Here is an 11149-nt window from a genome sequence, read left to right on the forward strand (position 1 = left end):
ATATATATATTTGTCCGGACCTCCGCTGGGAAAGAAATATAGAGACCGGACCTCTTGGAACTTTAACTGAATAGCCCTGTTCTACATCACTGCCTGTTTAGCCCCGCCCACTGATACGTGCTTGTAGTAGTAGGAGATCGGGGGTAAATCAGCAGGTGATCAGCGCTCAGCAATCTTTATGTGTGAACTACTCAATGACGAATCAAAGAGGCTCGCTGATGAGTCGCTGAGGCCTTGCCAACGCCAAACAATTATCTAGCATGCTAAATATCTGGAACTGTCAGCCGACACGACTCGTGGTGTCAGGTGTCACGACAAGCTACAGCCAATGAGAGAGCAAGGCATGGGTTGAGGTCAGCGGAAGAAAAACAGCAGCAGCAACATGGCTTTAAGATAAGTTTGGACACAAGAAATGGAGCAAAATTTTTCAGAACAGATCATCACGTAAACAGCTTGCAGCGGCATGGGTTGAGGTCAGCGGAAGAAAAACAGCAGCAGCAACATGGCTTTAAGATAAGTTTGGACACAAGAAATGGAGCAAAATTTTTCAGAACAGATCATCACGTAAACAGCTTGCAGCACTCATTTCTTCCCGACGTACATTTTCAAATAAACAGAGTTGACAGAGTTGTTGTCAGCTCGTGTAGTGTGTGACACCCTGTTGCGGATCATTTACGTAGTGTCACGTCGTGTGAACACCACAACGACTTAAAGACAAACAGCAAGTCATTTAGTCTGAACAGAACAGCGATCTACCTGCATTTAAAGTTGTGTAGCCTGAACTAAGCATATCTAGATCGGAAACATAAACATTAAACATTAAAGACCCAGAATACGTGAATGAGAACTTGTGCACGCTGTGAGAAGATCTCAGTGTGCGCGCATCCGAAGCGTGCAAACCCGCGTCTCAGAACGCGTGCAAATATTTGTTTCCAAGTCGTGCTTTAAAAGGAAAAATTCACACAAAAATTATGTCAAAATGCCTGTTTTGGTGAGTATCCTAGCAGACATAGTCGGTTGAATGTACAGTATCAGTGCACTGGATCCGCGCATTGTCTTAAAGTGACAGCACTTTCTTAATGTTAATCAAACAACAAAAGACAAGGAAAAATAACTCACTGCTCTTGATTGAATAGCTTTTGTAACTTTAATAAGGATTAATCTTTAATTTATAGTCAAATATGCAATGTTATTTTACATTTGAATACTTTATTCAATCTCTGTACCTAAAAACTATTAGACCTACCTAAAAAACCTGAAAAGCATTGTTTATTTTAATTACTCTGTTGTATTTATTTGTTCTGTTGCTTGTATTTAGATGATTTGTTCTTATTTTCTTTATTTTTATTTGACAATATAGTCCTTTTTCCCTAAACATAGCACATAACGAACCATAACGAAACTCTAAAACTGTGAGTAACTTGAACCGTTACACCTCTAATATATATATACAGTGTTTCCCCTAGGTTTACGGCTTTGGGGGGGGGTCCTTTTTTTTTTCCGTTTTTTTCTGGACTTCTTTTTAATGGTTAAATTACATTTTATTAATGGGGGATGCCGTTGGGGGGGCGGGCCGCCCCCCTAATATAATGGCAGGGGAAACACTGATATATGTATATACTGTATATATATAGTCAATCCAAAAATTATTCATACACCAGATATAATTTTTGATACTAGTGGGTGCAGGACACTATAGTTCATTTACGTAAGTGAGGATAGCTAAATAAAGTAAACTGTGACATATTATACCCAAAAATTCTTCATACAGTGGACTACCAGTATAATTTATAAAAATTTGGGACCAAAAATTATTGACACTTTTACCTGACCATGTTTTGCTTAAGTGTTATCTGAAATTATCAAGATGAGTTTGTTCTGACAGTTTAACTCTTGAATTTTTGTCATATTTTACTACCATTTTCTAAACTATAGTGAATAAACTGTGATAATGTGTGAAATGTTGAAGGTGTCTGAATACATTTTGGTTTGACTGTATATAATTTTTTTTTTGTGGTGGTGGTGGAGCCAGTGAAAATGTTGGCAGGGCAAGTAAAAAAAACCTTTTGGTTCAACCAGCAGAATCCATCCTTACAGGCTACAGTTTTGGGTACACTGTTACCCTTGTAGTGTAAATTGCTCATTATGCTGTATAGATTGAGGTAGAGGGCTGCATTGGGATTGGGATCCCGCCTAACGCAAATCTCACGGGAGCGGGCTGTTTTACCTTTACCGCAGGTGGGAATGGGCAGTCAAAAAAACGGCAGTCTCGCGATTTGGATCATACAAGAATGATGAAGTTACATAAACAGGTGTTTACACGGTGTTTGGTCGCACACAGATTACATTACTTGCCCACCACGGCACTGCCTACTGTCATTTTGCTTTTTTTATAGAAATTTAACATTTAACATTTCAGTCAAATGTAATTTACGCAATATTTCAAACCTTTAACCCACAGGGGGAAATAAAACCCATGGCAACAGTTTAAAAGCAGCCCAATTCCACGGAAAAAACAAACCTGCATCCAACACAAGTTTCAAGTCATGGGTCAAGTGTAAGAAGAGATGACTTACAATGGTGGAGGATTTGCTGCTCAACAGATCCTGAGCTCATTGACAAATATATTATCTTGTAAGATGTGCTTATTTTACACAGAGTGCGCGTGATCGTGAAATCGAAAGTGAAAGTGAACAGGGAGCGCTCATTCAAAAGCGATTTCAATACCCCGCAAACTGATAGCAGCTCCCTGATGTGCAAAATTTATATACAATATTAGAATGTTTGTGGGAGCGGACACAAAACTCACGGGAGCAGGACACACACGTTGCGTGAGCGGGCGGTAATGGTAAGAAATTCAACAAAAGCGGGCGGTAGGGGGATTAAAAAAACAGTCCCGTGCAGGGCTCTAGGTTGAGGGGTGTTAAGTGCTGTTATGTGGTGGTAATGTTTATTTTGGCGTTTTTTGCCTTTATTTGACAAAACATTGTAGAAATGCAGGAAATAACAGGAGAAGACAGAGCAGAACAGGAAAGGAAAGGGAACTTGGGTCACCCGAGGTGCCAATGCAGCATGACGAAGCGCTGTTGGAAGCCATGTTTTTGCATTTAACTGCACTACTTTTCCATTGGTTTTCTATGTAAACATGCTAAATGGACACGTTTGAACACTGTGTTTACGTCTTTTGCAGCACCTTGCACATGACACGGCACTCAAAATAAATGTAAACTTATAAAAAACCTTGCTTAGACCTTGCTGTTTTGAATTCCGCTGCTCTGCATCTCAAGTTTTTAATCGCAAAGATGCATTCTGTGTGAATAGCCCCTCCTGTGTTTTAATGGGTGAAAGCAGTACCTGTAGCATGTAGCAACATTACACACCTTCTATACTTCTGTGATTCTTCAAAACTTCATTGACCATTTGTTCTGAAAAGCAGATGAAATGCCAGTCATGAGGAACACATTATGAGAGTTAAATCTCACTGAAGTCCAATGCTACAAAATGTATATTTTAAATATTGTCAAAAAAGGTTTGTATGCCTGAATTAATTGTTCAGGATTGAAGAATAAAAAAGGCACTCATAGAGTTAACTTTTGTCACACACAATTTGAAACAGGAATTTTGCCATTTAGACATCAGTTAATTATTTGCATTCACACGTGTGTCATTTAAAGGGCCAGTTCACCCAAAAATTTAAATTCTCTCATCATTTACTCACCCTCATGTCATTCCAAACCCATAACATTTTATTACGTAGTCCTAGACTTTAAATGAATGGACAGAAATCTCTGGTTTTATAAAAAAAAAAATATTTATTTGTGTTCTGAAGTGTGAGTAAATGGTCACAGAATTTTCTTTTTTGGGTGAACTAATCCTTCAACATCACATTTGGTGTGCAGCAGTCTTTTGTCACCAATGAACATGAATAATCGCACATGTGCGAGCTCTAACCTCTGCTGTAGACATCCTCAGTGCCAGGTTTGGCCTTACAGAGGCTGAGTCGAGCTCTCTTGGCAGAGGTGGGGAACTCCGGAGGGCTGGAGTCCAGCAGCGCTGAGCTCTCTGAGGCCAGGGGAAAAACACAGTACTCAGCTGGAAGAGACACAAATAGACTTACATTACTCACTGTTACAATCAAACATACTCACACATGAACTGTGAATAATGACATTTATATTTCATAGATCATGCACTTAGATAATGAAGGTACTATGTTGTGAGAACTACTTCAGCAGCTAGCTAAAGTAAGTATCAAGAATGATTTAATCCCTACAATATTACTACATAAAATAAATGAGAAAGGACATTTTGGACTTCCGGTAACGCGCGAACATTGATGGCTGTGTGAGAGAACTGCTCTCCCAATAAATACTCCTAAAAGCCCCTAATCATTCGAATATCGAACAAATTTTAACATAGAACATTGCAATGGAAGGCAGGGCAGGGATGGAAACAAGGGCAAAACAAAAGAAAATCCCAGGCCGTCAAGATAAGATAGAAGTTGGAGAAGAAACGGGTGAAACGGAGCCAATCGCTAGCCGACATGCTAACGCTGAGGGGGAAATCGGCTTGGAGAAAATACTCGAAGAGCTGAGAAAATTCAGGAAGGAAAACAATGAAAAACTAGCGGATATCAAGGAAGATTTGAACAGTACGAATAAGAGGATTGAAGAAGCCGAGCATCGCATTACGGAAGCAGAGGAACAAATACAACAGACGGGAGAGGCGCTAATTGAACTGCTAAAACTTCAGACTCAGCTAAGCTGACCGATCAAGAGGGCAGGTCTAGACGGGATAACATCCGAATATACGGAGTACCTGAGGACAGTGAAAACGGCTCATCAACAATCACGTTCATTGAAAAATTACTGAAAGATGGGCTGGATCTTAATCCATCGACAGAGCTCCAAATTCAGAGGGCTCATAGAGCTCTGGCGCCAAAACCAACGGACAGTGCAAGGCCGCGCTCCATTGCTGTGAAATTTCTGAGCTTCAAAACGAAAGACGACATTGTGGGGCAGGTGTGGAGAAAAGGAAGCCTGAAGTGGAACAACGCCCGAATCACATGCGACCACGATTACCCCCTGGAGGTTTTAAAAAAACAAAGAATATGCGCAGGCGAAAACAGTGTTAAAAGAAAAAAAGACCAGGTTCCAGACCCCATATCCTGCGAAACTCCGTGTATTCTACGAAGGCGAAACAGCATTGTACAACTCTGCAGAAGAGGCGACAAAAGACATGAAGGCACGGGGTCTACAGGTGGAGGTCATCCGGCCACAGCAGACGCTGCTCGAACGCCTCCAGCGCCGAACTTGGACAACGAAAAGAGGACGAAGCAAACCAGGGGAAACTACCTCGGCACCGGATTACGTGGAGCGACTGAAAAGTTTCAGACGAAAATGAATGGTAACTGTGATGCATCCTCGGAACTTCCCTAACTTTACACTGTCTGTTTATTCTGGAGAACATGGATGGACAATAATGGAACCGTGTTATCACAGGTCTGGCTGTATTTTTCTTCTTTTTCTTTTGTAAGTAACGTTACAGTTATTCACGTAAACCTGGGTAGGTTTTTTTTTCTTCTTTTTTTTCTTGTATAGTAAAAGCGGTAGCCCTTTCAAGTTTTTATTTATTGTAGTTTTAATACTGGGATATTTTTTTTTACTTGAACCATTATTTATCAAGCTGTTTTGTCAGTAAGGGCCCTCACTCCAATTTACAGGATTGAGGTTTTTCCCTCAGAGCCAAATTACCATGCAGGCTCGAGAAAGGTCCATAGACGGTGGATCTCATTTGTGGAAGTCACTCGTGGTGTTAAAAAACAGTTTTTGTTCAGTTTCTTGTTGAATGCCTTTGTACATAGTTTGATGTTTTTGTGTTTTGTTATACTGCAGGGGAAATGTAAGCATAGTTTTGTTAAGGTCTACATAAGTGTTGATATAAACTGCATAGTACATGGTTGGCTCAGGCTATACCTTTAAATTAGTAACATATAATATAAATGGAGTCCACAATCCCATTAAGAGAACTAAGATTTTGTCAAAATTAAAAAAAGATAAGGTTCAAGTGGCATTTCTACAAGAGACTCACTTGAATCAGACTGAACACTCTAAATTGGCACGAAATGGATTTAAATATGTATTTTCTTCATCACATGTTTCTGGCAGGAGGAGGGGAGTTGCTATTTTAATATCAAACAAACTTAGATATGACCATCAGACCGAAATTAGAGATAAAGAAGGTTGTTTTTTCATAAAAATATCCTTAAAGCCATACAGTTACTATATTCCAGACCACAAGCTAGAATTAAAGTGAATGGTAGTTTGTCAAATTTTTGTAATCTGGAAAGAGGCACGAGACAAGGGTGCCCTCTTTCTCCCCTCCTCTTTTCACTATACATTGAACCCCTTAGTCAGTTGATATGCCAGAATCATGATATTAGGGGGATAAAGATGGGTGAAGAGGAACATAAAATTGCATTATTTGCAGATGATGTTTTAATATATTTGAGAGACCCTGAGATATCATTTTTAACCCTTATGTCAACTTTAGATACATTTGGTTCTTTATCAGGATACAAAGTAAATGTGCAAAAAACACAGGTCATTTGCTACAATTTTACTCCCCCAGAAGAAACAAGGGTTAAATACAAGATTAAATATAATAGAGGTAATAAAATATTTAGGAATATATCTGCCAAAGGATACTAGAACTTTGTCAGATGTAAATTATAGAATTCTAAATGCTAAGCTACGAGCAGACATTCAGAGATGGAACGTCATCCCTTTCTTGAATTTAGGGGATAGAGTGGATATTATCAAAATAAATATGCTCCCAAGGCTTTTATACTTATTTCACACTTGCCCTAAAGGTTCCAGAAGAACAATTTAAAGATTGGGACAAATGGATTATAAGGTTTATCTGGCAAGGTAAAAAATCCAGAATTCGATATAGAACACTCCAGTTACCAAAAGAAAGGGGAGGCTTGGCTCTCCCATCTCTTAAAGACTATTTTATAGCTGCCCAGTTAAGACCTATAGTTTGCTGGTGCAATCCAGACTATAAAGCTGTATACTGAATGGCACAGGAAGTCAGCTGATTTGATTGTAACTAATTTCTTTATTCTCTCAGAATTTTGTATTGTATCTTTTGACTTCCTTGACATAAAAAATTAATTAATTAATTAATAAATGAGAAAACATTTAAAATGGCACTTGACTGGTCACAGTGACTTTTAACTTATTTTCTAGCAGAAAAAATAAGAAAATATATTTTGCATGAAGAAAAAAAAGTCCATATGAAGACCGTTATGATTTATTGCATTGTGACATTATTTTTATGATGATTAAATGCCCCCAAATAAGTTTCTGTACTGTAATTTAAAAAACGATTCATGTCGATTCATATATATATATATATATATATATATATATATATATATATATTCATTCAATTATACTTTTATTTCCTCAGAATTTCGAGAAAAAAGTCAGAAATGTGAGATGAAAAGTCGTAATTACCTTTTTTTTTTTTTTTACCACTAATGCGAATGTGCTTAATTGCCATGAAAATAATGCCACAGTACAAAAAAAAAATCTTAATAATCTTAAAATAAGTTTGATTTTCTTTAACCAAAATATAATTTCTTATTTTTTTTTCTTTTGAATTTGTGGCAAATTATGAACCAGTCATTGAGAAACTGACCAAGACAAATACAGTCATGAGAAAAAGCAGACAGGCAGCTGTTAGACTCTTACAAAACACACCTGTAATCACTGTAGGAAAGACAAGTTGTAAAATAATTATATATGCTATTTCCTCTTTCTTATTCCAGCATAAGACCACACCACCAGAGACAAGCATTTCAGCTTGATCATCTGCATTAGTTATTTTAAGTGTCTAGATACTAAACTGAAACGCCTCTAAATACCCCTAGGTTTTTTTAAGTATCGACTATTATGTAAACACTTACTCTTGGCATGATTTTCAAAAACAAAACAGTTGTTAGATAAGTTTCAACCAGAATGTTTTAGAAAGATACTTAAGGGATACACTTGTTTAAATGAGATGAAACACCCTTAACCTTTCAAACAAATGAACTGATCTATTACTCACTGTTTTTTCTTTTCCCAGAAGAAAGGAAAATAAATAATGTACTTCATAATTCTAAGAAGCTGACAGTTAAATTGCTTAGAAATGCCCTGATATCTCCCAGAAACATTCAGGAAATACTCATACATGCATATGGGAGTCTTTGGTTTGAATGATAAGAGGCTTCACTTTAATAACACTGAAACCCTCTGAAGCCATTGTGCAGTTCATCCTGAAGTGCTCTCCTGAAAACTCAAGGTCTAGACATTTAAATATAATGGACCAGCTCGAATGAATCCCAACAGAGGTCTATGATCAGACACACTAAGCCTGTGAGTGTGACAGTGTAAGCTGCCAATACCTGAGCCCTGATGCCTGAGGCAATACCACAAAGACTTGACAGCCATTTCCACAGAATTTAAACATCCTGTGTTCACAAGGTTCCACACATTCTGTGTAATTTTCTGTTTATTATTTTGCTGTTTTATTGTAATAAAAAAAAAAATATATATATATATATATATATATAATACAAGTATATATAAATTATGTCTTGTGGTTGTTCTTGATACCCTTTTATTTTGAGATTTTTTTTAACAGATTGGTATCTGTTGATATTGAATAAAAAAAAAACACTCAGATTTTAATAACACTGTTAAATGTAATCTTTAAAAAATGCCTGTTCGATAAGCCTCAGTCTTGGAGCTCAACTACAGTGAGACTACAAATGAATTCATAACATTCCCACTTTGATAATTGGAGAAAAACTTGACCAACAAGTTACATTACTTTCCTGTTGCTAACACTTTATATGACTTAAGTTGGCAATGCTTGAAATTCTGGCAGCAGAAACCACTCTAACGGTTTAAGCACGTTTTTATGTGTTTGTCTTTTCACGTGTCATGTTGGTTCACGTTACCTTTTATTTTGATATTTTGTCTTTTATATTGATAGTTTGAGTATTCATTGGCCATACAAAGAGTATTTGTTTAAATGTCATTGCATTAATAACAAAATATCAAACCAAGTTGCATCTACAAGCAAATGATGCTAGAGCTTTTCTCAGAACTAACTTTACTTTTCTGAGCCATTTTTGCTTTTAACTAACTCATCTCAATGCACGATATATCGATACCACATTGGTTACTGGCCAATAATTTTTTGGTATCTGTTGATTTGGAATATTTCATGCTCATTTCCTGAATTTTTACATTTAGATTACTTTTGCCTTCATCTAATGTTCACCCAAAGTTAATCTTTAAAAAGACTAAAAATTGAATACCACTGTTAAATGTTATCTTTAGCAAATGATGAATATACATTATTCATTATAATGCTGTGATGCCTAAACTCATGTCTGGTTTTAGTCTTTAGTGTTTTATTATGATTTTAATAAACACAATAGTACATAATTTTAATACTGTCCATCTATCAGTTATTGGCCATAACAAAAATATTCACTCAATTGTTATCAGCCAGAATTGTCTTACTTGTGAATCAAAATTGTAGCATCGGATCTTGGGCTACATTTTGTTAAAATAAATTCTACTTGGATTAATATTTTGTAACTCAATACAATGATATTCATGCATTTAATTTGTGGTCACTATAAACATCCTATTGTCAGAAGCCTTTTTCTGTGTTATATTTGACTCCAAGTTGAACCCTTTTACTCAAGTAGTTTATTACAAAGGATCAGGAGTGAGATCTGAAAGGCAGTCATATGAAGTGTGCTCACCTGCGTTCTCTCGAGGTTTCAGGCCCTCCTGACCTTTGGGCAGAAAGCCGTTATGAGCCCAGTCGAGCATGGGCTTTATCTGTTCTTCAAGACTGTCTGACTCACATGGAGGAAAAGTCTTCTCTGCTCTTAAACTAGCCACCTGAGGACACACCGATAGCGGAAGAACAGTATGTCAGAGTAAGTGTAAGAAAACAGAAACCATCCAGGTAACGTCTCAAGTGGATATAAAATCAACTATGTGTGTACGGTGTCTAAAATAACATATTCAGTAAGACTATTCTCGTGGAAATGGAAACAAATTGCAGATATTAATCATGCTGTATAGACTGCAAAGGAGGGGGGGTACAACAACAAGGAGAGAGAGAGTAAAGTACAGCCATTCCTGTTGTTCTGGTGCATGTCTGGACTTGGATGCTTTTGTTAAGTTTGCTAGGACGTACGTTTCACAGAGAGATAATTAAGGAACCTCTGGGGAATTCCAGATTTTCCAGATGAGTGTTTGCCTAGTTTCCCGTTTATCACACACAAAAACACATACACACCTCAGAATGTACAAGTACAGCCCATGATTTTTGAATAGCAGGTGCAAATTTGTATAATTATCCTCTATTAAATGTACTAAAGATGTAAGTTGCATTGTTGTATCTAACTGCCCCATATGCATCAATTGTCTCTTAAGTGTTATAAAACAATTGTCTCTAATAAAACAATGAACATAGACTGATCTCCACTTTCACCTCCAGGGCCTGGAAGATTGCTCTGCGGTAGGAAGCCAGCTTAGTGTAGGATGACTGGTTGAAAAACTTTGGGAAGGCTGTGATGGAGTCGAGTTTGTCAGCAGACACCTGCAAGATACATATGACACCAGGGTCAGAAAGTAACCAGGGTTCAGGGCAAGAATGCTTGAAATTCAAAACATAAACTTGTAATTAATACATGTTTGTGGCATTATATATATATATATATATATATATATATATATATATATACAAAAAAATACTGTAATTATGTGCCATTAGGCTACTCCTTTAATACATCTACATTAATAATATAATAAAATTCTGTATGAATATCCAACATTTCTGCCACAATACCATGGTACAATTAGTGTTACTACAGTAAATCCATGGTAAATTATGGCGATTTAAACGTAACGATAAAAAGCCTTCTGACCGTTTTCCCTGTTTGTCAGCGCTGTTTCATCTGGCTTTAAACTAGTTTAAATCACAGAGACGTGTTCTTCGCTGGATCTCACATTGCTGTTTAGTGGTTGCGTGACCGAGGTGATCAAGTGAACGCATCTTCGCTAGTAAGCTC

The 11149-nt window shown here is 37.1% G+C and overlaps 1 protein-coding gene across 1 annotated transcript in view; it reads right to left on the reverse strand.

Moving 5' to 3' along the window:
- Positions 1-11149, reverse strand: part of dnmt3bb.1 (DNA (cytosine-5-)-methyltransferase 3 beta, duplicate b.1) — a 44876-nt gene that overhangs the window by 10607 nt on the left and 23120 nt on the right. Inside the window, exons 8-11 of the mRNA XM_016562617.1 lie at positions 10570-10677; positions 9830-9971; positions 3952-4092; positions 3381-3425 (exon numbers count right to left, since the gene is read on the reverse strand). Coding sequence (XP_016418103.1) covers positions 3381-3425; positions 3952-4092; positions 9830-9971; positions 10570-10677 — 436 coding nt within the window. The remainder of the gene's footprint in view (positions 1-3380; positions 3426-3951; positions 4093-9829; positions 9972-10569; positions 10678-11149) is intronic.

This window comes from Sinocyclocheilus rhinocerous, unplaced genomic scaffold (assembly GCF_001515625.1).
Source record: "Sinocyclocheilus rhinocerous isolate Xijiao unplaced genomic scaffold, SAMN03320098_v1.1 scaffold1251, whole genome shotgun sequence".
NCBI classification, from domain to species: Eukaryota; Metazoa; Chordata; class Actinopteri; order Cypriniformes; family Cyprinidae; genus Sinocyclocheilus; species Sinocyclocheilus rhinocerous.